Source organism: Hyla sarda, chromosome 6 (genome assembly GCF_029499605.1).
Source record: "Hyla sarda isolate aHylSar1 chromosome 6, aHylSar1.hap1, whole genome shotgun sequence".
NCBI lineage: Eukaryota > Metazoa > Chordata > Amphibia > Anura > Hylidae > Hyla > Hyla sarda.
This window is the reverse complement of record NC_079194.1, coordinates 5,954,640-5,981,131: the sequence shown is the minus strand read 5'-3', so window position 1 is coordinate 5,981,131 and position 26,492 is coordinate 5,954,640. Positions and strand designations below refer to the sequence as shown.

General features: G+C 47.1%; 1 protein-coding gene across 1 annotated transcript in view; it reads right to left on the bottom strand.

Moving 5' to 3' along the window:
- ABCA4 (ATP binding cassette subfamily A member 4) overlaps positions 1 to 26,134 on the bottom strand; it is a 319,079-nt gene extending 292,945 nt beyond the window's left edge. Inside the window, exons 1-4 of the mRNA XM_056523119.1 lie at positions 26,053 to 26,134; positions 17,540 to 17,633; positions 13,153 to 13,294; positions 4,556 to 4,695 (exon numbers count right to left, since the gene is read on the bottom strand). Coding sequence (XP_056379094.1) covers positions 4,556 to 4,695; positions 13,153 to 13,294; positions 17,540 to 17,633; positions 26,053 to 26,130 — 454 coding nt within the window. The 5' untranslated portion in view covers positions 26,131 to 26,134. The remainder of the gene's footprint in view (positions 1 to 4,555; positions 4,696 to 13,152; positions 13,295 to 17,539; positions 17,634 to 26,052) is intronic.
- Positions 26,135 to 26,492: the final 358 nt, after the last annotated feature.

Genomic DNA, 26,492 nt, shown 5'->3' with positions numbered 1-26,492 from the left:
GTCTGCTGAAGGGTACTGAGTTATGCTGAAGGGCGCTGGGGTCTGCTGAAGGGTGCTGGGTATTGCTGAAGGGTGCTGGGGTCTGCTGAAGGGCGCTGGGGTCTGCTGAAGGGTGCTGGGGTCTGCTGAAGGGCGCTGGGGTCTGCTGAAGGGCGCTGGGGTCTGCTGAAGGGTACTGAGTTATACTGAAGGGTGCTGGGGTCTGCTGAAGGGCGCTGGGGTCTGCTGAAGGGTGCTGTGGTCTACTGAAGGGTGCTGGGGTCTGCTGAAGGGTACTGAGTTATGCTGAAGGGCGCTGGGGTCTGCTGAAGGGCGCTGGGGTCTGCTGAAGGGTGCTGTGGTCTACTGAAGGGTGCTGGGGTCTGCTGAAGGGTACTGAGTTATGCTGAAGGGCGCTGGGGTCTGCTGAAGGGTTCCGGGGTCTACTCAAGGGTGCCGGGGTCTGCCGGAGGATGTTGAATTATGCTGAAGGATGCTAGGGTCTGCTGAAGGGTGCCGGGATCTGCTGAAGGGTGCTGAATTATGCTGAAGGGTGCTGGGGTCTGCTGAAGGGTGCTGGGGTCTACTGAAGGGTGCTGGGGTCTGCTGAAGGGTACTGAGTTATGCTGAAGGGCGCTGGGGTCTGCTGAAGGGCGCTGGGGTCTGCTGGAGGGCGCTGGGGTCTGCTGAAGGGTGCTGGGGTCTACTGAAGGGTGCTGGGGTCTGCTGAAGGGTACTGAGTTATGCTGAAGGGCGCTGGGGTCTGCTGAAGGGCGCTGGGGTCTGCTGAAGGGCGCTGGGGTCTGCTGAAGGGTGCTGGGGTCTGCTGAAGGGTGCCGGGATCTGCTGAAGGGTGCCGAGTTATGCTGAAGGGTGCTGGGGTCTGCTGAAGGGTGCCAGGGTCTTCTGAAGGGTGCTGGGGTCTGCCGAAGGGGGCTGGGGTCTGCTGAAGGGCGCTGGGGTCTGCTGAAGGGTGCTGAGTTATGCCGAAGGGTGCTGGGGTCTGCTGAAGGGTGCTGCAGTCTGCTGAAGGGTGCTGAGTTATGCTGAAGGGTGCTGGGGTCTGCCAAAGGGTGCTGGGGTCTGCTGAAGGGTGCCGGGGTCTACTCAAGGGTGCCGGGGTCTTCCGGAGGATGTTGAATTATGCTGAAGGGTGCTAGGGTCTGCTGAAGGGTGCCGGGATCTGCTGAAGGGTGCTGAGTTATGCTGAAGGGTGCTGGGGTCTGCTGAAGGGTGCCAGGGTCTTCTGAAGGGTGCCGGGGTCTGCCGAAGGGGGCTGGGGTCTGCTGAAGGGTGCTGAGTTCTGCTGAAGGGTGCTGGGGTCTGCTGAAGGGTGCTGGGTCTGCTGAAGGGTGCTGGGGTCTGCTGAAGGGTGCTGAGTTATGCTGAAGGGTGCTGGGGTCTGCAGAAGGGTGCCAGGGTCTGCTGAAGGGTGCTGGGGTCTGCTGAAGGGTGCTGAGTTATGCTCAAGGGTGCTGGGGTCTGCTGAAGGTTGCTGGGGTATGCTGAAGGGTGCCAGGGTCTGCCGAAGGGTGCTGAGTTCTGTTGAAGGATGCTGGGGTCTGCTGAAGGGTGCTGGGGTCTGCTGAAGGGTGCTGGGTACTGCTAAAGGGTGCTCTGTACTGCTGAAGGGTGCTGGGGCCTGCTGAAGGGTGCTGAGTTATGCTGAATGGTGCTGAGTTACGCTGAAGGGTGCTGAGTTATGCTGAAGGGTGCTGGGGTCTGCTGAAGGGTGCTGGGGTCTGCTGAAGGGTGCCAGGATCTGCTGAAGGGTGTTTAGTTATGCTGAAGGGTGCTGGGGTCTGCTGAAGGGTGCCAGGGTCTTCTGAAGGGTGCCGGGGTCTGCTGAAGGGTGCTGGGGTCTGCTGAAGGGTGCTGGGGTCTGCTGAAGGGTGCTGGGGTCTGCTGAAGGGTGCTGGGGTCTGCTGAAGGGGGCTGGGGTCTGCTGAAGGGTGCTGGGGTCTGCTGAAGGGTGCTGAGTTATGCTGAAGGGTGCTGGGGTCTGCTGAAGGTTGCTGGGGTATGCTGAATTGTCCCAGGGTCTGCTCAAGGGTGCTGGGGTCTGCTGAAGGGTGCTGAGTTATGCTGAAGGGTGCTGGGGTCTGCTGAAGGGTGCTGGGGTATGCCGAAGGGTGCTAAGGTCTACTGAAGGGTGCTGAGTTATGCTGAAGGGTGCTGATGTCTGCTGAAGGGTGCTGGGGTCTGCTGAAGGGTGCTGAGTTATGCTGAAGGGTGCTGGGGTCTGCTGAAGAGTGCTGAATTATGCTGAAGGGTGCTGGGGTCTGCTGAAGGGTGCCAGGGTCTGCTGAAGGGTGCTGAGGTCTGCTGAAGGGTGCTGAGTTATGCTGAAGGGTGCTGAGTTATGCTGAAGGGTGCTGGGGTCTGCTGAAGGGTGCTGAGTTATGCTGAAGGGTGCTGGGGTCTGCTGAAGGGTGCTGGGGTCTGCTGAAGAGTTCTGAGTTATGCTGAAGGGTGCTAGGGTCTGCTGAAGGGTGCTGGGGTCTGCTGAAGGGTGCTGCTGAGTTGTGCTGAAGGGTGCTGGGGTCTGCTGAAGGGTGCTGAGATCTCCTGAAGGGTGCCAGGGTCTGCCGAAGGATGCTGAGTTATGCTGAAGGGTGCCAGGGTCTGCTGAAGGGTGCTGAGTTATGCTGAAGGGTGCTGGGGTCTGCTGAAGGGTGCTGAGTTATGCTGAAGGGTGCTGGGGTCTGCTGAAGGGTGCTGGGTACTGCTGAAGGGTGCTGGGGTCTGCTGAAGGGTGCTGAGTTATGCTGAAGGGTTCCGGTGTCTGCTGAAGGGTTCCGGGGTCTGCTGAAGGGTGCTTCTGAGTTGTGCTGAAGGGTGCCAGGGTCTGCCGAAGGATGCTGGGGTCTGCTGAAGGGTGCTGAGTTATGCTGAAGGGTGCTGGGGTCTGCTGAAGGGTGCTGAGTTATGCTGAAGGGTGCTGGGGTCTGCTGAAGGGTGCTGAGTTATGCTGAAGGGTGCTGGGGTCTGCTGAAGGGTGCTGAGTTATGCTGAAGGGTGCTGAGGCCTGCTGAAGGGTGCTGGGGTCTGCTGAAGGGTGCTGGGATCTGCTGAAGGGTGCTGGGATCTGCCGAAGGGTGCTGGGGTCTGCTGAAGGGTGCCGGGATCTGCTGAAGGGTGTTGAGTTATGCTGAAGGGTGCTGGGGTCTGCTAAAGGGTGCTGGGGTCTGCTGAAGGGTGCTTGGGTCTGCTGAAGGGTGCTGGGTACTGCTGAAGGGTGCTGAATTATGATGGAGGGTGCTGGGTACTGCTGAAGGGTGCTGGGGTCTGCTGAAGGGTGCTGGGTACTGCTCAAGGGTGCTGAATTATGATGGAGGGTGCTGGGTACTGCTGAAGGGTGCTGGGTACTGCTGAAGGGTGCTGGGTACTGCTGAAGGGTGCTGAATTATGATGGAGGGTGCTGGGTACTGCTGAAGGGTGCTGCGGTCTGCTGAAGGGTGCTGAGTTATGCTGAAGGGTGCTGAGTTATGCTGAAGGGTGCTGATGTCTGCTGAAGGATGCTGGGGTCTGCTGAAGGGTGCTGGGTACTGCTGAAGGGTGTTGAGTTATGCTGAAGGGTGCTGGGGTCTGCTAAAGGGTGCTGGGGTCTGCTGAAGGGTGCTGGGTACTGCTGAAGGGTGCTGGGGTCTGCTGAAGGGTGCTGGGTACTGCTGAAGGGTGCTGAATTATGCTGGAGGTTGCTGGGTACTGCTGAAGGGTGCTGGGGTCTGCTGAAGGGTGCTGAGTTATGCTGAAGGGTGCTGGGGTCTGCTGAAGGGTGCTGGCGTCTGCTGAAGGGTGCTGGAGTCTGCTGAAGGGTGCTGGAGTCTGCTGAAGGGTGCTGGGGTCTGCTGAAGGGTGCTGGAGTCTGCTGAAGGGTGCTGGGTACTGCTGAAGGGTGCTGGGATCTGCTGAAGGGTGCTGGGGTCTGCTGAATGGTGTTGGGGTCTGCTGAAGGGTGCTGGAATCTGCTGAAGGGTGCTGGGTACTGCTGAAGGGTGCAGAGTTATGCTGAAGGGGGCTGGGGTCTGCTGAAGGGTGCTGGGTATTGCTGAAGGGTGCCGGGGTCTGCTGAAGGGTGCTGGAGTCTGCTGAAGGGTTCTTGAGTGTATGAATCTTTGACAGTCTGTTGAAGGGTGCTGGGGTCTGTTTTAGGTTTCTGCTATAAGTCCCCGGAGGGAGGGGGCGGGGAGGATTTTCTGCTTATGGGTGCTGTGGTAGGGAATATTTCGACGAGCGCCTCTACTTATAATTTATCCTTTAATTTATTAGACAATCGTGACCCATTTGAGGATGATTTTACAGACATTGGGAGAATATAATTATTTTAATAGGATTTTATTTTTGTTAATTACAATCTTTCTATTTCCTAAATTACCATTAGGGATAACAGCCCGGATCCCCCCCCCCCCCCCCCCCCCCCTTTACATAACTCGGCCCTTTTATCAATTATTTTTGTACGTTTTGGACTCTGCAATTTACTACATAAAACAATCGTCCTGACGTTATCATTTCATTCTTCTATATTTGCCAACACAATAATTGTAAGTGAACAGATCAGTGACTCGGAAATTACCGTAGACCTTTCCAGGGTTGGTCCGGATGGTGTCCATAAAATCGGAGACGCTGTACAGCTCCTTCCAGATCCGGCCAAGATGCTGCATTTCAGGCTTCTCCAAGAGGACATCTTGGGCATCTGTATAAGCTCTTGCGAGGCTTAGAGGAAGCGAAGAACAAATGGTTACTTGTTACGGCAGAACATTAAACCTGCGAACCGATAAAACTTCAGAGGCCGGCGCGGTTCTCATGAAATATACCGGATTATTGTAGATTAACAGACGCCAGAAAAAAAAAGGATTATACGGTGCACACCGGCGTCACATTATTCCTGAACAAACACCATAATCAATTTTACATAAAGACTGCTTTGTCTGGAATAGGAGTATAAGGATTCGTTTCGTGGCCCGTCCCGATGGCGTGCACGTCCTGTGTCGCGGTTGTATTGGTTCCCGGTATAAGACGCAACTTTTTGTGCTGACTATAATTTTTGGTATTTTGAGAAAGTCACTTTAAGTCAGTGCTTCCCAACCAGTGAGCCTACAGCTGTTGCAAAACTACAACTCCCAGCATGCCCCGACAGCCTTCGGCTGTCGGGGCATGCTGGGAGTTGTAGTTTTGAAACAGCTGGAGGCACACTGGCTGGGAAACACTTCTATAAAGCGGCATTCCGTAGGGGAAATTTATTTTCTTTTTTTCATATTAGCTGAAAGTTAAACATGTTTGTAAATTACTTTTATATAAAAATCTTCATTCTTCTAGTACTTAGCAGCTGCTGTATGCTCCACAGTAAGTTGTATAGTTCTTTCCAGTCTGACCACAGTGCTCTCTGCTGCCTCCTCTGTCAATGTCAGGAATCGTCCAGAGCAGGAGAGATTTGCTATGGGGAAATTGTTCCTGCTCTGAACAGTTCCTGACACAGACAGAGGTGTCAGCAGAGAGCACTGTTGTCAGACTGGAAAGAACTACACAACTTCCTGTAGAGCATACATAGAGCTGATAAGTACTGGAAGGGTTACATTTTTTTTTTATTATTATAGAAGTCATTTACAAATCTGTTTAACTTTCTGGCACCAGTTGATTTGAAAACATTTTTTTCCCCTCTGGAGTACCCCTTTAAAGCAGTATTTCCCAGCAAGTGTGCCTCCAGCTGCAGCAAAACTACAACTCCCAGCATGCCCTAAAGCTGGGAGTTGTAGTTTTGCAGCAGCTGGAGGCACACTGGTTGAGAAACACTTAAAGTCACCCTCCAAAAATACAAAAAAATTACAGTTTGCACAAAAAGTTACTTCCTATATAGGGAACCAATAGAACTGCGACACAGGACCTGCACGGCCATCGGGATGGGCTTTGTATATGAACACCCCACGGATCTCCAGAATGCCAGGGGTCATGCCAATATCACAGTGGGGCTGGGCCATAGGGGAGGGTCTTAGTAAGACAATGCAGTCCATTCTGGGAGTAGTAGTTTTGCAGCAGCTGGAGGCACACTGGTTGGGAAACACTTACTTAAAGGGGCACTCTGGTGGAAAACATTTTTTTTTAATCAACTGGAGCCAGAAAGATAAACAGATTTGTAAATTACTTTTATTAAAAAATCTTCACCCTTCCAGTACTTATTAGCAGCTGTATGCTACAGAGGAAATTCTTTTCTTTTTTGAATTTCTTTTTTGTCTTGTCCACAGTGCTCTCTGCTGACACCTCTGTCCATATCAGAAACTGTGCAGAGCAGGATAAAATCTCCATAGCAAACCTCTCCTGCTCTGGACAATTCCTGACATGGACAGAGGTGTCAGCAGAGAGCACTGTTGTCAGATTGGAGAACTACACAACTTCCTGTGGAGCATACAGCAGCTGATAAGTACTGGAAGGGTTAAGATGTTTAAAGTCGGTAACAAAAAAATTTGATACCATTATCTACATTGGGCATTCTGGGAGTTGAAGTTCTGCAACTGCTGGAGGTCTGCAGTTTGGAGACCACAGATCTATAGGTTCCCCTGTTCTTAAGCAAATCCCATATATGCTCCCAGGAAGCGTTCACCCTTCTCATATCCGAGCAAGCGTAACCTATTGACCTTGGTGCTGAGCAAGCGTAACAGATGTTATCTAGATGCTTACAGTCTCAATGCGACATTTCCATTAAGTAAAAACGAAGATGAGTGGTGGTGGGGGGTGGGGGTGCATCATCTCAAACAATGTAAAGTTTCCTAATTTTTTTTTTTATTTGTGTCATGACCGACTGGGGGACAGGGACAGTGAGCCCTAAACTGACCCTAAAAACACTCTCCCTGCCTACTTGCCCACCCATCCTAAGCATTGGATCGACAACTTGGAGCCGGTCCCTGCCTGCGCTAAAGGGCAGTGGCATAAAAATAAATAATATATGTAGTCGGTCACAGGCCAGAAGCAGAAACGGAAATCTACCAGACAACCAGATATACCAGACAGGATACAAATACTAACAGGGCAGAATAAAAACAGGCAAATTTATCAGGAACATAGGGCACTGTTCACAAACAGATACAAGTACAAAGATCAGATCAACTAACCAGGATATAAATACAGGACACTGTACACACTGGACACAGATAATTAACAAACAGATTAGGTCCAGAACACAAGACTGGGAAATGGATGAGTCAGCAAAGACTCCAGGAACAAACAGGAATAAAAACTCAATCCCCCAGAAAACCTCCAGAAAACACGGGAATATCTTGATACTAGAATTTAATGGAGCATGGAGATATCTTGTACTAAATCTCAATTCCCCAGAGTCCTATTTAAATGTCACAGGGATGTCTTGTTACAAAAACTCAGAAAACGGATATAAGAAAACTCAGTGTGAACAGCGACAAGCAGAGCGGACATACAATTCTAAAAACCGACTAATGAAACACAGACTAAAATCTACTAAACAAGACTAATTAACCATGGCTAAAAACTCAGATCAAATAACAAGATACAACGTAAATGCTCAAGCAGACACAGTAACATTATTGCACTAACAGAGATCATGGTATTGCCCTTAATAACTAGCACTGAATGGAAATAGACACACCCGAGTTCTCATTTGTCCAGAGCATTAAAGGGGTACATTTTTTTTTTTTTATCAACTGGTGTCAGAAAGTTAAACAGATTTGTAAATTATTTCTATTAAAAAAATCTTTACCCTTACAGTACTTTTTAGCAGCTGTATGCTACAGAGGAAATTCTTTTCTTTTTGAATTTCTTTTTTTTGTCTTATCCACAGTGCTCTCTGCTGACACCTCTGTCCATGTCAGGAACTGTCCAGAGCAGCATAGGTTTTCAATGGGGTTTTTCTCCTGCTCTGGACAGTTCCTGATACGGGCATCAGGTGTCAGCAGAGACAAGACAAAAAATAAATTTGAAAAGAATTTCCTCTACAGCAAACAGCTGCTAAAAAGTACTGGAAGGGTAAAGATTTTTTTTTAATAGAAGTCATTTACAAATCTGTTTAACTTTCTGGCACCAGTTGATTTAAAAAAAAAAAAAAAAAAATGTTTTCGACTGGAGTACCCCTTTAACCGTTCCCTATCCAGGGAGAATAGAAAACTGCTCTGAACATCCTAGTGTGTGAATATACACCTAAACAGAAAAAATACAAAAACAAATAAACGGACATCACAATTTGACCCTGGAACAAGTCGTCTCATTGTCTCGTTCCTTACGTTGAGAATTTCGCGACATATCTAGAACAAATTGGTAGTAACCAAATCCGTCCTGGTTTCCAATGACTCGGCTGAACGATCATTGGGTATATTGACGATTTAATTAAGTAATATGGAATTCGGCGGGGGCTGGGCGCGAGGAGGACGGAGAAAACTGAAGTCAATGGGCTGCCGCAAAGCCAGTGGGATCGGTTGCTTGTGATAAAGGATATCCAGTGTCTCCATTGTGAAGTACTTGCTTTTAATACGTATCCTTTAGCACAAGTCGCCGCGATACATCTCAGGTCTGCGCGTATTCGCCGTCCCGCGTCCTTGTAATATCATGAAGACCCTTCCGTAATAACAAAGGCTTCATACAGAGAGCGGTGACAACCAGGACTATGATGGACACCGCAGCATAGTTCCTTATCACCCCTGGTACATATCCCGTAACATCCGGACTGCGCTCACAATAAGGTTTTTGTTTGCGCCCCCCCCCCCCAAAAAAAATAAATAAAAAGGAAAGCAGTGTCCGAAAAATGCGCTTTACCCTCGGCCATTTATCTGCGGTTTCTCACTTCTGGGTCTGCGTCCTCTCATTTACTGCAGAGCTGTCAGCAACTTTCTTGTTACTGTTCCTGCATTGGTGTTTCCCAACCAGGGTGCCTCCAGCTGTTGCAAAACTACAACTCCCTGCATGCCCGTACAGCCTCCGGCTGTACGGGCATGCTGGGAGTTGTAGTTTTGCAACAGCTGGACAGTTACAGGTTGCAGATCAGTGCTATTAGGCAGTGTTTCCCAACCAATGTGCCTCCAGCTGTTGCAAAACTCAGACTCCCAGCATTCCCGGACAGGCTTCGGCTATGGAAGTGGTAGAACTCTCATGCTGGGAGTTGTAGTTTTGCAACAGCTGAACAGTTATAGGTTGCAGGTCAGTGCTATAAAGCAGTGTTTCCCAACCAATGTGCCTCCAGCTGTTGCAAAACTCAGACTCCCAGCATTCCCGGACAGGCTTGTGCTATCTGGGCATGCTGGGAGTTGTAGTTTTGCAACAGCTGGACAGTTACAGGTTGCAGGTCAGTGCTATTAGGCAGTGTTTCCCAACCAATGTGCCTCCAGCTGTTGCAAAACTCAGACTCCCAGCATACCCGGACAGGCTTCGGCTATGGAAGTGGTAGAACTCTCATGCTGGGAGTTGTAGTTTTGCAACAGCTGAACAGTTATAGGTTGCAGGTCAGTGCTACGAGGCTGTGTTTTCCAACTAGTGTGCCTCCAGCTGTTGCAAAACTACAGCCTCTGGATGTCCAGGCATTCTGGGAGTTGTAGGTTTGCAACAGCTGGACAGTTACATGTTGCAGGTCAGTGCTATAAAGCAGTGTTTCCCAACCAATGTGCCTCCAGCTGTTGCAAAACTCCAACTCCCAGCATTCCCGGACAGGCTTGTGCTATCTGGGCATGCTGGGAGTTGTAGTTTTGCAACAGCTGAACAGTTACAGGTTGCAGATCAGTGCTATTAGGCAGTGTTTCCCAACCAATGTGCCTCCAGCTGTTGAAAAACTCAGACTCCCAGCATTCCCAGACAGGCTTCGGCTATGGAAGTGGTTGAACTCTCATGCTGGGAGTTGTAGTTTTGCAACAGCTGAACAGTTATAGGTTGCAGGTCAGTGCTACGAGGCTGTGTTTCCCAACTAGTGTGCCTCCAGCTGTTGCAAAACTACAGCCTCTGGCTGTCCCGGCATTCTGGGAGTTGTAGGTTTGCAACAGCTGGACAGTTACATGTTGCAGGTCAGTGCTATAAAGCAGTGTTTCCCAACCAATGTGCCTCCAGCTGTTGCAAAACTCCAACTCCCAGCATTCCCGGACAGGCTTGTGCTATCTGGGCATGCTGGGAGTTGTAGTTTTGCAACAGCTGAACAGTTACAGGTTGCAGATCAGTGCTATTAGGCTGTGTTTCCCAACCAATGTGCCTCCAGCTGTTGAAAAACTCAGACTCCCAGCATTCCCAGACAGGCTTCGGCTATGGAAGTGGTTGAACTCTCATGCTGGGAGTTGTAGATTTGCAACAGCTGGACAGTTACAGGTTGCAGGTCAGTGCTATAAAGCAGTGTTTCCCAACCAATGTGCCTCCAGCTGTTGCAAAACTCCAACTCCCAGCATTCCCGGACAGGCTTGTGCTATCTGGGCATGCTGGGAGTTGTAGTTTTGCAACAGCTGAACAGTTACAGGTTGCAGATCAGTGCTATTAGGCTGTGTTTCCCAACCAATGTGCCTCCAGCTGTTGAAAAACTCAGACTCCCAGCATTCCCAGACAGGCTTCGGCTATGGAAGTGGTTGAACTCTCATGCTGGGAGTTGTAGATTTGCAACAGCTGGACAGTTACAGGTTGCAGGTCAGTGCTATAAAGCAGTGTTTCCCAACCAATGTGCCTCCAGCTGTTGCAAAACTCCAACTCCCAGCATGCACAGAGAGGCTTGTGCTATCCGAGCATGCTGGAAGTTGTAGTTTTGCAACAGCTGAACAGTTACAGGTTGCAGGTCAGTGCTACAAGGCTGTGTTTCCCAACGAGTGTGCCTCCAGCTGTTGCAAAACTACAACTCCCAGGATGCCCAGACAGCCCGGTCATCTCCTGATCATGTGACTTTTAGGCTGCGGAGATGGAGATTGTCTGTTTCAGGACGTCCCTAAACTTCGCTATATTTTGAATTGACCTATAAGAAACATGTAATAAGCTTAAAGGGGTATTCCAGGCAAAACCTTTTTTTTATATATCAACTGGCTCCGGAAAGTTAAACAGATTTGTAAATTACTTCTATTGAAAAATCTTAATCCTTCCAATAGTTATTAGCTTCTGAAGTTTTCTGTCTAACTGCTCAATGATGATGTCACGTCCCGGGAGCTGTGCATGATGGGAAAATATCCCCATAGGAGCTGCACAGCTCCCGGGACGTGAGTCATCAGAGAGCAGTTAGACAGAAAACAGCAACTCAACTTCAGAAGCTAATAACTATTGGAAGGATTAAGATTTTTCAATAGAAGTAATTTACAAATCTGTTTAACTTTCCGGAGTTAGTTGATATTTAAAAAAGGTTTGGCCTGGAATACCCCTTTAAGTTGTAGTTTTGAAACAGCTGGAGGTCCACAGTTTGGAGACCACTGCATTTAGTATATGTTTTCTAAATTCCCTCATGAAGTCCATTGGTTTCGGGTGCGTTCGCATTACGAAATTTCCAAAAGAAATTCTGTTTAGATAATGATATCGCCTGTGGCCGCTGCACTAAGAATATCCGCGCAGAATTTCTCTACATTCCGTAGTGTGAACGCGCCTTTAGGCTATGTTCACACGGAGGAATTTCTGCAATTCGGCACGAATTCTGTTCAGCAAAGCAAAGAATTGCAGATTCCCGCTGGAATTGTGGTGGAATTTCCGTGTTCTCAGAACGCAGAATTCCGCTGATATTCAAGCCCCTTTGGCTTCAATGGGATTCTGCTGCGCCATTCTGCAAAATGTCATTTTTGCTGGATGCCTAAAACGGAATTTCCGCAAAAATTCTGCTGTACGAATGGGACTGCGGAATCCCATTAAAATCAATGGACAGTAAATTTCAGCAGAATTTACAGCAGAATTTTTCCGCAGAATTCCACATTGAAATTCCACCATGTGGACATGGGCTTAAAGGGGTACTCCGTTTTTTTTTTTTTTTTAATCAACTGGTGCCAGAAAGTTAAACAGATTTAATTACTTCTATTAAAAAAATCTTAATCCTTCCAGTACTTATTAGCTGTATCTTAATGAATACTACAGAGGAAATTCTTTTCTTTTTGGAACACAGAGCTCTCTGCTGACATCGCGAGCACAGAGCTCTCTGCTGATTCACGACCACAGTGCTCTCTGCTGACACCTCTGTCCATTTTAAGAACTGTCCAGAGTAGGAGAAAATCCCCATAGCAAACAAATGCTGCTCTGGACAGTTCCTAAAATGGACAGAGATGTCAGCAGAGAGCACTGTGGTCATGATGTCAGCAGAGAGCTCTGTGTTCCAAAAAGAAAAGAATTTCCTCTGTAGTATTCAGCAGCTAATAAGTACTGGAAGGATTAAGATTTTTTAATAGAAGTAATTTACAAATCTGTTTAACTTTCTGGCACCAGTTGATTTAAAAAATAAAAATAAAAGTTTTCCATCGGAGTACCCCTTTAAAGGGGTACTCCACCCCTAGACGTGTTATCCCCTATCCGTGCCGGATGACTGGCGAGCGGGGCTTGGCCGAGACGTCACGAGCCTCCGGCGCTGCACTCGACACTCTAAACGGACGCCTGGTCCAGCAGAGATATCAGACATCTTATAGCAGCGGTCTTCAAACTGTGGCCCTCCAGATGTTGCAAAACTACAACTCCCAGCATGCCCGGACAGCCAACGGCTGTCCGGGCATGCTGGGAATTGTAGTTTTGCAACATCTGGAGGGCCACAGTTTGAAGACCACTGTCTTATAGGATAGGGGACAAGATGTCTAGGGGCAGAGTACCCCTTTAAGCTAAATTCACACGGCAGAATTTTCACACATCCACACCAATTCTGCATCCGCATTCATTGGGGTGGTTTCTGGCTTGTGAAATCGGTGCGGATTCTATGCGGAAATTCTGCCGTGTAAATAAAGCCTTACCGTAACATCAAGGAACTGGTTCGAAACACAGACACATTCCGACTACGTCCTTAGCGCCATAACCTGACCTGTACAATGACTTATTTTTCCTCTGTATTCGCCTTTTTCACCTGTTTTAGCGGCGTCGGGGGGAGGTGGGGGGGGGGGTAATATTTCACCTGATGATAAGACACATCGAGAACTATAACTAAGACTGATCCAGGAAAATGCAACATGTCAAGCGCGAGAGCGGGGAATGTAAACGTATCGGCGCCCGGGCTGTTGGCGTGTCGTAGGCGGGACTGCTTACATGGAATTGTTGTAGTTGGAGACCACGCCAGGCGACTCTCCGCGCGTCGGGCTCCTGAAGCAAGGGTTATTGGAGTTGCAGAAGATTCCATGTAACCACGGTAACACCCCGGCCGAAGGCATCGCCTTGTTTGGGAAATGGCCTGTGGAAATGGAGAAAAACAAAAACGAAGAGAATTAAAATGTCGCCATCGTGCATGAAACAGCAGACGTCTAGGTGTTACATTCCTTTTGGGTTATTTTTCTTTTCGTTTTTTTTTTTTTTCCGCTGGTGTCTGGACTTTATCTGCCTGGAGGTATGCATATCTTAACCCCCCCCCTCCCCCACCCGACCCCCCCCCCCACATCTCGTTCTTCACACTGGAAACTCTCCGATTCCCGATATGGTGAAACATTATTCAGGTCGAATGTAAACAAAGCGTCTCCTTAAAGGGGTACTCCGGTGAAAACCTTTTTTCTTTTAAATCAACTGGTGGCAGAAAGTTAAACATATTTTACTTCTATTAAAAAAAATCTTAATCCTTCCTGTACTTATTAGCTGCTGAATACTACAGAGGAAATTCTTTTCTTTTTGGAATGCTCTCTGATGACATCACGAGCACAGTTTTCTCTGCTGACGTTATTATAATAATAATAACAACAATTTTTTTTATTGTTGTCCTTAGTGGGATTTGAACCCCAGTCCCCAGCACTGCAAGGCAGCAGTGCTAACCACTAGTGTTGAGCGGTATAGGCCATATTCGAATTGGCGAATATTCGCGAATATATGGACGAATATTCGTCATATATTCACGAATATTCACATATTCGTAATATTCTCGTTTTATTTTCGCATATGCGAACATTCGCGTATGTGACAATTAACATATGCGAAAATTAGCATAAACAAAAATTTACATAAGCAGAAATTCGCATATGCGAAAATTCGTACACCAGTCTCACACAGTAGTATTAGAGCCTTCTTTACACCACACAAGCTGGAAGCAGAGAGGGATGATCACTGTGATGTGTACTGTGAAAAAAAAATATATATACGTAATTCCGAATATATAGCGCTATATTCGTGAATATTTGCGAATTCGCGAATAGGCGATATTCGCAAATAAAATTCGCATTGCGAATATTCACGAGCAACACTACTAACCACCAAGCCCTTAGCATACATCTGCTGTGCATGGTTGCTAAAATGGACAGAGATGTCAGCAGAGAGCACTGTGCTCGTGATGTCATCAGTGTTCCAAAAAGAAAGGAATTTCCTCTGTAGCATTCAGCAGCTAATAAGTACTGGAAGGATTAAGATTTTTTAATAGAAGTAATTTACAAATATGTTTAACTTTCTGCCACCAGTTGATTTAAAAAAAAAAAAAAAAAAAGGTTTTCACCAGAGTACCCCTTTAATGTTCGCAGGTTACTGAATGCTTCGCAGCCCTGAGATGGTGGAAATAACGCAACGCAAACACGTTGGCTATATCATTACGTACAGCCCGGGATCGATCATTGATGCTTACAAACTGTTCCCCCCGTGATGACATTTTCTGCCATTGCTTTGGGCTGGAGATGTTTTCCAGAACTGGTTTATGTAAAGATTGTTTCAGTAAAAAAAAAATTCCCGTCAGATGCTTAAAGGGGTACTCCGGTGAAAAACATATTTATTTATTTTAATCAACTGGTGCCAGAAAGTTAAACAGATTTGTAAATTACTTCTATTAAAAAAATCTTAATCCTTCCTGCACTTATTAGCTGCTAAATATTACAGTGGAAATTCTTTTCCGTTTGAAACACAGAGCTCTCTGCTGACATCACGAGCACAGTGCTCTCTGCAGACATCTCTGTCCATTTTAGGAACTGCCAGCGTAAAAAGGAAATCCCCATAGCAAACATATGCTGTTCTGGACAGTTCCTAAAATGGACAGAGCTGTCAGCAGAGAGCACTGTGGTCATGATGTCAGCAGAGAGCACTGTGCTCATGATGTCAGCAGACAGCTCTGTGTTTCAAAAAGAAAAGAATTTCCGCTGTAGTATTCAGCAGCTAATAAGTACAGGAAGGATTAAGATTTTTTAATAGAAGTAATTTACAAATCTGTTTAACTTTCTGGCACCAGTTGATTAAAAAAAAAAAAAAAAAAGTTTTTCACCGGAGTACCCCTTTAAAGTTTGCCGCACTTACCCAGAGTCCTCCTTATCTATCAGCTCAGCCATGTTTTATTGATCACTTACAAAAAGAAGAGCCCCAGGAGCATCTTTATTGCATAAATAATGTTACTCAACAGCAATATTGCTGCAGTGTTATTTGTTTCATCCCAGCTCAGTTGCATTTATACATTTTTAGCCCTTTCCTTATGGCAGCTGGGTCATGTGATCCATAGTTGATAATCAGTACAATACATGCTCTACTGCAATGTTTCCCAACCGGGGTGCCTCCAGCTGTTGCAAAACTACAACTCCCAGCATGCCCGGACAGCCGTTGGCTGTCCGGGCATGCTGGGAGTTATAGTTTTGCAACAGCTAGAGGCACCCCGGTTGGGAAACACTGCTCTACTGTATAGATAGGAAATCAGTCTCCCCTCCTTACTATTCCCAACCTCTCTCATTCCTTAAAAGGACCATCCATGTATATTGAGATTACTTCTCCATTTAAAGGGGTTCTCCGGTGGAAAACAATAGATTTTTATATCAACTGGTGCCAGAAAAGATAAACAGATTTGTAAATTACTTCTATTTAAAAATCTTAATCCTTCCAGTACCTATCAGCTGCTGTATGTTCCACAGGAAGTTGTGTAGTTCTTTCCAGTCTGACCACAGTGCTCTCTGCTGCCACCTCTGTCCATGTCAGGAACTGTCCGGAGCAGAAGTGGTTTCCTATGGAAATTTGCTCCCGACACGGACAAAGGTGGCAGCAGAGAGAGCTGTGCTCAGACTGGAAAGAACTACACAACTTCCTCTGGAGCATACAGCAGCTGATAAGTACTGGAAGGATTAAGATTTTTATATAGAAGTAATTTACAAATCTGTTTAACTTTCTGGCACCAGTTAATTAAAAAAAATTTTTTTCCACCTGAGTACCCCTTTAAGAGTCCAGGTGTCAAATAGGAAAGAGAGATGTATGCCCTGAGCTCACCCAGAACCACTTTCCCTGTCTATTTGCGTAACCGCCCTAGACAGAGGATCAGGACCTATACCGTGGGGAAGTACAAAACACAAACAGGTCAGAATACAAGTAAGGAAACAGGTTCAAGTTTTGCAAGACTGAACAGAAGTACAACACACAATGCATAGGGCAAAGCAAGAGAAGCAATGCATCAGGACCTATACCAAGGTGAAGAACAAAAAAACAAACAGGTCAGAAATGGTTCAGGAAACAAGGTTCAGGTAACAGAAACAAACTAGACAGTATAGAAACAACCATAGAAAGTATAGAAAGATCATAAGACATACAGGACAAGGCTAAAAACTAGATAAACAGGTTAGAACTGCAAAGCCATGGCAAAATCAGACTAACAAGTTAGATCTGAACCAGACAAGACTAAAATCAAGTGAGGAATTTAAATACTACTCCTTAGCTGCTGATTGGCCCGGGCTTGTAACTTCTAACTGTTCAGAGCGCAGCATACAAGCCTGGCCAGGTGCGATCGATACACCAGGTGTGCAGTAATATAGTAGGTGAGTCCATGCACTGATCAGCTGCAGAGTTATACACCTCCCCTGGTTCACACAGCCTGCTTCTGCTATCTGCATAGTCTCCTGTATATTCTCATGAGATGCAGCTTCACAGTGATCTCTACGTATGAAAAGAATATCCGTCATCCAGGAGTGCGGTGAACAGGTACTTTTTATTTGCGCAAATAAAACAGCAGAGCACAATCACCAACAGGTTTCAGGTATTCAATCCTTATTCATTATGCCATAAGGGTTACATACCTGAAACGTGTTGGCTTTTTGAACAAATAAAAGTACCTGTTGACCGCACTCCTGGATGCTGGATATTCCTTTCATACGTGGTTCTGGATGTCGGCGGGGGAACGGACCGCTGAACCGTGCACAGGTGTGCCTTAGGAGAGTGTAACAGTTCCCATCCTTTGTTCACACTGATCTCTGCCTCCTGCTTGTAAGAGCTGACAGGTAGAAACTGATCACCAAAAGACAAGCTGAAGCTGCATCTCATAGGAATACAGTGTAAAGTTGAACTAACACAACAACGTGATGCCCCTCGGTCCCCAGATGTGACCATATAGTGTGGTAGCAAATTGTTATGCAAGAAAATAAGATATTTTATAAAAAAAAAAAGATCTTCACTTTCATATTTTTCTTTTTTAGAAATTGTAACCAGGTTTTAATTAGCTTGAATGACAATTTGCCTGACACGGTGAGAGAGAACAAAAATGACTTACATTCGTGCTGGCCATACAGCGGATTCGCATTTCTCAGCCATACCAGGACAAGAATCAGGGATAAGGGCCAGAAGATCTCCACGAAGAAGCGAATCTGTGAGAAAAACGCTACATTTAGTATAAAAAAAAAGAATAAAAAACAGAAATGACACATTGAGAACAGGAAGGATGGTCGGGCGCAGAACGAGCAGTTTTAAGATTTTATTGTGGAAAAATCAAACATCAGACATCAGGCATGGTAAGAAAAAGTCATGTGACGCGTTTCGGGTGTTCATTATCACCCATTATTGTATGATTAAGAGTGATGAACACCTGAAACGCGTCACATGACTTCTTTTTACCATTCCTGATGTCTGATGTTTGATTTTTCTACAATAAAATGTTGAAACTGCTTGTTCTGCGCTGGACCCTCGTTCTTCTCTGCATTGGGTGCTGCCCAGCTCCATCCGGGAAGCGGAGGGTTTAAAGGGTACTCCGCCCCTAGACATCTTATCCCCTATCCAAAGGATAGGGGATAATATGTTTGATCGCAGGGGTCCCGCTGCTGGGGTCCACTGCGATCTTGGCTGTGGCACCCCAAAAATCCAGTCAGATGACTGGCGATGTGAGGCGGAGGCTCATGATGTCACAGTCACGTCCCGCTCGTGAGGTCACAGCCACGCCCCCTCAATGCAAGTCTATGGGAGGGGGCGTGACGGCCGTCACGCCCCCTCCCATAGACTTGCATTGAGGGGGCGTGGCTGTGACCTCACGAGCGGGACGTGACCATGATGTCACGAGCCTCCGACGCTGCACCCGATGCCCCAAACGAACGCAGAGTGCAGCAGGGAGATCCCGGGGGTCCCTATGGATAGGGGGATAAGATGTCTAGATGCGGAGTACCCCTTTAATGACCTTGACACATTGTAGAACATAGACGAACATATTTTAGACTAATGTTATTTTGGGGCTGATGGAGGTGTCGCTTATCTTAACAATCAAACCATGAAGCTTTTATTGAAGCAAAAAGGTCGTATGGGTCCAAACCATAAAAACGAAGGTCAACATGACCGGAGCAGAAAGTCGAAATAATGTTTACATCACAAGGCACAATAATAGCATTTGGTGTCAATCAGGATAATAATACAATGATATAAAACAATAAGCTGGACTGTCCCATTCAACTACAAAAAGGTTCTCCCGGTCAATACAGAGTTAAACAATGGTGCCTATCAGGGCTATGGGGTGAAGAAAGCCCCGGCTGCCATATTACTTCAAACCACCGCATCCTCCCTAATAGCTGCTATTCTCTCGTATAACAAAATAAGATTCACTCTAGTGATGACAATGGGAGGCTGCTTCCACTGAGAAGCAATGTGGATTCTGGCAGCTAAATGAATCATTTTTACCAGGCGAAAAACTCAAAGGTCATTCTATTAGGTTTAAAGCGGTACTCCTGTGGAAATTATTTATTTAATTTTTTATTAACTGGTGCCAGAAAGTTAAACAGATTTGTAAATTACTTCTATTAAAAAATCTTAATCCTTCCAGTACTTTTTAGCGGCTGTATACTACAGAGGAATTGCTTTTGTTTTTGGATTTCTCTTCCACAGTGCTCTCTGATGACCTCTGCTGTCCATTTTAGGAACTGTCCAGAGCAGGAGAAAAATCCAAAAACAAAAGCAATTCCTCTGTAGTATACAGCCCCTAATAAGTACTGGAAGGATTAAGATTTTTTTTAAAGGAAGTAATTTACAAATCTGTTTAACTTTCTGGCACCAGTTGATTTAAAAAAAAAATTCCACAGGAGTACCCCTTTAAACCTAAAAGAATGACCTTTCGAGTTTTCTGCCTGGTGCAAATGATTCATTTAGCTACCAGAATCCACATTGCTTCTCAGTGGAAGTTTTCCTCAGGAGTACCACTTTAAAGGGGTACTCCACTGCCCCAGTGTCCGAAACATTTTGGGGGAGATTTATCAAAACCTGTGCAGAAGAAAAGTTGCTCAGTTGCCCATAGCAACCAATCAGATCACTGCTTTCATTTTTAACAAGGCCTCTGCAAAATGAAAGCAGTGATCTGATTGGTTGCTATGGACAACTGGGCAACTTTTCCTCTGCACAGGTTTTGATAAATCTCCCCCTTTGTTCTTAGCGCTGGGTGCGGGCTACTGGGGTCGTGACTTCATGCACACGCCCCCAAGTGACATCACGCCCCGCCCCCTCAATGCAAGTCTATGCATAGACTTGCATTGGGGGGGCGTGGCGTGATGTCACTAGGGGGCGTGTGCATTATGTCACGACCCTCGCTGACTGCACCCTGCGTTCGGAACAAAATGTTCCGGACGCTGGGGCAGTGGAGTGCCTCTTTAAGGCCTAACAGGCAGAAGTCAGGGGTCCTGGGGATTTAGCTTGAGAAAAGAGAAGGAGGGTAATTACTTGAGACCAAAGAGTGGTCGCTTCCGACCATGACCACCATACATGGTACATAGTCCCACGCATACCACAACCACGGAAGGTGAAACAGTGGGGTAGATAGCATGCAATCTAGCAGGCACAAAATATACTCTATATAACACTTTAAAGGGGTAGTCCAGTCCTGAAAAACGTATCCCCTATCCTAAGGATAGGGGATAAGTTTCAGATCGCGGGGGGTCCGACCGCTGGGGCCCCCCGCGATCTCTTGTACGGGGCCCCGGCTCGCTTTGCCATAGAGTTGTATTGAGGGGGCGTGTCAGTTGCCCCTTTGCATGGGCTGCCGGACCCCCATATGGGAGATTGTGGGGAGTCCCAGCGGTCGGACCCCCCGCGATCTGATACTTGTCCCCTATCCTTAGGACAGGGGTTACATTAAGAGCAGTCTCCATCAAGGACACCGGCCAACTGCTACGGCTCAATGTTGGGCAGCGGTCCCTCCATCGTGAAAGCGATAAAGTAGGACCAAGACCATGTTTCCAGTCATCCATACATTTTCGCTTCCCGTCAGGTGGAGGAGAGGGCATAAGGTATTGACAATAAGCCAGGGCTGTCAGGGGTGTACAACAAACTGGTTACAAAGATAGTGGGAATTTGGGAGGGAGTATTGGACATTGGAGCTCGTTAGAAGGAGGAGATCTGCCTCGTTAGAAAGAATTGAGGTGACGCTTATCTTATCAGCACAAATGAAGGTCCCGTCCTAGCACCAAGAACCGTCCCCACAATCTGCCTGCGCCCAATATCATAATCCCAAAAGATAATGGCGGAGAGGGTCGGGTCAAAGTATAATCTCCTAGGGCAGAAGCCTCCAAACTGTGGCCCTCCAGAGGTCGCAAAACTACAACTCCCAGCATGTGTGGGTAAAGGCTCTTTCGTCCTCTGATGACCTATTATACAGAGATATAGATTTATATGTAAAAGGACAAGATCTGAGACTACGTAAGAACTGTCAATAATCCCATCGCTATTAATATGTCTCTATAAATCAGACACAGGCTCCGCCCCTCTACGTCTTCTCCACTGTCATAGGATAAAGGTAATAAATATATAACTTAGGTGACAGTGAGTCCTTCCACACCATAATCTCGGCATCTGCCCCCCCCTTTGGTTGTCCCTTTTAGACTCTTTCAGAACCTTATGGATCCTTCTAGACCCCCTTTAGTCTTACTGGACCTTCCTAGACCCTTCCGGACCTTTCTATACAATCCCAGGTCTGTCTGGATGTTCCTAGAGCCTTAAAGACTTTGTCAGATCCTCCTCATAGAACCTTCCAGAACTTTCTAGACCATCATAGACCCCTTTAGATTCTGTCAGGCCCTCCTGTACCCTCATAGAACCTTCCAGAACTTTCTAGACCATCATAGACCCCTTTGGACCACTTTAGATCCTGTCAGGCCCTTCTGTACCCTCATAGAACCTTCCAGACCTTTCTAGACCATCATAGACCCTTTTGGACCACTTTAGATCCTGTCAGGCCCTCTTGTACCCTCGTAGAACCTTCCAGAACTTCCTAGACCATCATAGACCCTTTTGGACCACTTTAGATCCTGTCAGGCCCTCCTGTACCCTCATAGAACCTTCCAGAACCTTCTAGACCATCATAGACCCCTTTGGACCACTTTAGTCCTGTCAGGCCCTCCTGTACCCTAATAGAACCATCTAGAACCTTCTAGACCATCATAGACCCCTTTGGACCACTTTAGTCCTGTCAGGCCCTCCTGTACCCTAATAGAACCTTCCAGACCTTTCTAGACCATCATAGACCCTTTTGGACCACTTTAGATCCAGTCAGGCCCTCCTGTACCCTAATAGAACCATCTAGAACCTTCTAGACCATCATAGACCCCTTTGGACCACTTTAGTCCTGTTAGGCCCTCCTGTACCCTAATAGAACCTTCCAGACTTTTCTAGACTATCGAGGACCCCTCTGAACCATTCCAGACCGTGTCAGGTCCTCTCGGACCCTCATAGAACATTTCTAAACCCTCATAGACCCTCCGGGACCCTCCTTGCCCAGTTTCCCAGCTGTACCCCAATGATAAATGTGCAGACATGTTTACACACCCCACCTAGAGAACATGTCTCCCAGTCCCCGATGGACGATGGGTGCGACGCCATACGGTGACATTTATCCTGACACTGTCTGCAGTATAAAGCTGTGAGATAAGTGACGGGATTACCTACCTGCTCACAGTCACATGATCTCTCCTCAGTAAATAAGATTTATTGCTTTTTCAGTCAATGGAGTTAAACTTGTTTGGCTGCTCGTACACATTAGACTGAAGGGGTCAATTCAGGATTATACAAATGTGGTGGCCCGGTAGAGGAGTTGTACCCGGTACCCTTGCTGTCCTGTCAGGCAGACTCCCTGCAGTGTCCCCTGCCCCCCTCTGTTCCCCTTGTACAGTTATTGTTATACTATGTAATGTATATAAAATGTTGTAGCTTTAAGAACATCTGTCATGTGATTGTAACCCAGTGAGGTGTCAGTGACCATGTGACCTGAGGGTGACCTATGGGATCGCACCAGAGTCTCCCCTATATAAGCCCTGAGAGGAGTCTCTTTGGAGACTGAACCCCAGTGCAGTCAAGTCCTAGGTGTCTGGAGTCCCGAGGACTCTACAGGTCTACAAGTCCCATATCCCCAGGTCCAAGTCAGAACTGTAAACTACAAACGGGGTAAAGTCAAGTCAGTCAAAGTCAACCTGTCTTCAGTCAGTGGGACCTGCATTAATATTGTCCCAGTCCACTGCAAGTTCCAGCAAGCCTTAAAGGGGTATTCCAGGCAAAAACTTTTTTTTATATATCAACTGGCTCCGGAAAGTTAAACAGATTTGTAAATTACTTCTATTAAAAAATCTTAATCCTTCCAATAGTTATTAGCTTCTGAAGTTTTCTGTCTAACTGCTCAATGATGATGTCACGTCCCGGGAGCTGTGCATGATGGGAGAATATCCCCATAGGAGCTGGACAGCTCCCGGAACGTGAGTCCTCAGAGAGCAGTTAGACAGAAAACAACAACTCAACTTCAGAAGCTAATAACTATTGGAAGGGTAAAGATTTTTTAATAGAAGTAATTTACAAATCTGTTTAACTTTCCGGAGCCAGTTGATATATAAAAAAAGTTTTTGCCTGGAATACCCCTTTAAAGGACATCTGTAGCATGATTAACACTTATCCCCTATCCACAGGATAGGGGTTAAGTGTTTGATCGTGGGGGGTCCGACCGCTGGGACCCCCTGTGATCTCCTGTATGGGGCCGCGGCTCTCCCGTGCAGGGGGCGTGCCGGTCGCAGCATGACATTGCAGCCGGCATGCCTCCTCCATACATCTCTATGGGAGAGGCGGGGAGGCAGCGTTCGTGCCTCCCCCATAGAACTGTATGGGGACGGGGAGGAGACGGGGCGTCACCATCGTCCTCTAGGTCGACGCTACGCGCCCCAGCGCTCACCATGAGTGTTAATGGCGGCGCCCCTTTAGGGAGATCTCCGGGGTCCCAGTGGTCGGACCCCCCGCAATCAAACACTTATCCCCTATCCTGTGGACAGGGGATAAGTGTCATACCGCTGCAGTTGTCCTTTAAAGGGGTATTCCAGGAAAAAAAAAATTTTTATATATGAACTGGCGCCAGAAAGTTAAACAGATTTCTAAATTACTTCTATTAAAAAATCTTAATCCTTCTAATAAATATCAGCTGCTGAAGTTGAGTTGTTGTTTTCTGTCTGACAACAGTGCTCTCTGCTGACATCTCTGCTTGTCTTGGGAACTGCACAGAGTAGAAGAGGTTTGCTGTGGGGATTTGCTTCTACTTTGGACACTTCCCGAGACATGTGTCATCATAGAGCACTTATACAGAAGAGAACAACTCAACTTCAGCAGATCATAAGTACTGAAAGGATTAAGATTTTTTAATAGAAATAATTTACAAATCTGTTTAACTTTCTGGAGCCAGTTGATATAAAAAAAAAAACGTTTTTTTCCTGGAATACCCCTTTAAGATCTCTGAAGTCACTGGTCACCACCGTGGGCCTGGCTAAGCTGTATAGACTATTCCACCTGTCAAATTCAGTAAAGCTTGAGTCATTATTTGCCCTGTGCCTAGCCCAGGATCCAGTGATTTATCTTCGGGTGGTATTGAGGATAAACCACACCCTGGCGTCACGAATACAAGGGGTAAATGCCATCTGCTCTGCATCGCACCCTCTACCACACAAACATGTCCGTTTTTTTTTTTAAATAGTGCCACCCCTGTCCTCAGGTTGTGTGCGGTATTACGAGTTGGCTCCATATACAGTGGTCCCTCAACATACGATGGTAATCCGTTCCAAATGGACCATCGTTTGTTGAAACCATCGTATGTTGAGGGATCCGTGCAATGTAAAGTATAGGACAGTGGTCTACAACCTGCGGACCTCCAGATGTTGCAAAACTACAACACCCAGCATGCCCGGACAGCCGTTGGCTGTCCGGGCATGCTGGGTGTTGTAGTTCTGCAACATCTGGAGGTCCGCAGGTTGTAGACCACTGTTAGAGGAAGTTGTACTCACCTGTCCCCGCCGCTCCGGACCGTCACCGCTGCCCTGGATGTTGCTGTCCATCGCTGTCGCTGCGTCCCCGGGGTGTCCCCGACGCTCCGGCAAGGCCTCTTCTTCCACGGCAACCGCGCTCTCCGTCGCCGCTATCACATCGCTACGAACGCCGCTCCTATTGGATGATGGGACGGCGTGCGCAGCGACGTGATGATGGAGAGCGCCGACGATGCAGGGGATCCCAAAGAGGACGCGCCGGAGCCCCGAGGACAGGTAAGTGATCGTCAGCGGACAACACGGGGCACTGTAAACGGCTATCCGGGGGCAGCTGAAGCAGTCTGAGCTGAGGGATAGCCGTTTATGCGATGGCCCCGACATACAAAAGCATCGTATGGTGAAATGATCGTATGTCGGGGCCATCGTAGGTCGGGGGGGGGGGGGGGGGGGTCACTGTACTTATATGAAGATCTTCCGACGAGTCTCTGTTATATATAATACACAAGAATGAGTTGGGGTTAATAATGATCAATGAACCGTTGACCCTGGAAATACCAGGGTCACTAATACCCTTGTTTAGATTCCCACCCCTAAAACTTAACTTTTATTAAGTGTGAAAAATGATAATTAAAGTGAGTAACAAAGGGTTAAAACACGGCCCCTGTGTGATCGATCTCAGATCATATAGGGGGAGATTTATCAAAACCCGTCCAGAGAAAAAGTTGCCCAGTTGCCTATAGCAACCAATCAGATCGCTTCTTTCATTTTTAATAAGGCCTCTGCAAAATGAAAGCAGTGATCTGATTGGTTGCTATGGGCAACTGGTCAACTTTTCCTCTGGACGGGTTTTGATAAATCTCCCCCGTTGTTCTCACTGTAGAATTATCACATTATAATCAATGCAGTACAACCCAAATCCTGCACACAAGGGGTCAACAGCTAAAACAGCAGAAATGCCCCTCTACATGTTTCGTTACTGCCGAAACGTCATCAGGACGGAAAATGGGCATCCAGGAAGAGATCCTGGGCTAGGAGAGAAAAAATCATAATTATCTACAAGAAGTTTAAAGGGGTACTCCGCCCCTAGACATCTTATCCCCTATCCAAAGGATAGGGGATAAGATGTCAGATCGCCGGGGTCCTGCTGCTGGGGACCCCGGGTATCACTGCTGCAGCACCCCGCTATCATTACTGTGCAGAGTGAGATCGCTCTGCACGTAATGACGGGCAATATAGGGGCCGGAGCATCGTTACGTCACGGCTCCGCCCCTCGTGACGTCACGGCCCGCCCCCGTCAATACAAGTCTATGGGAAGGGGGCGTGGCGGTCGTCACGCCCCCTGCCATAGACTTGCATTAAGGGGACGGGCCGTGATGTCATGCTGCTCCGGCCCCTGTATCGCCCGTCATTACGTGCAAAGCGAACTCGCGGGACCGCGGCGATCTAACATCTTATCCCCTATCCAAAGGATGCCAGGGGCAGAGTACCCCTTTAAGGTTATGAGAGATGAAGAAATAAGGAAAATCTTTGGTACCTTCTGCCTTTTCCGGAGGGTCCAGTTCTTCCATAGCAGAAGCTTCACCTTGGCACTGAACTTCATCTTACGGAGCATGGCTCTAAAACACAAGGGAAAAAGAGATAAAACCATGTATATATGTAATATAATCCACAAGGGAAAGGAATAAAATAATATAAATATATGTAATATAATCCACAAGGAAAAGGAATAACATAATATAAATATATGTAATATAATCCACAAGGAAAAGGAATAAAATAATATAAATATATGTAATATAATCCACAAGGGAAAGTAATAAAATAACATATATATATATATATATTGTCACGATGCCGGCTGGCAGGTAGTGGATCCTCTGTGCCAGAGAGGGATTGGCGAGGACCGCGCTAGTGGACCGGTTCTAAGCCACTACTGGTTTTCACCAGAGCCCGCCGCAAAGCGGGATGGTCTTG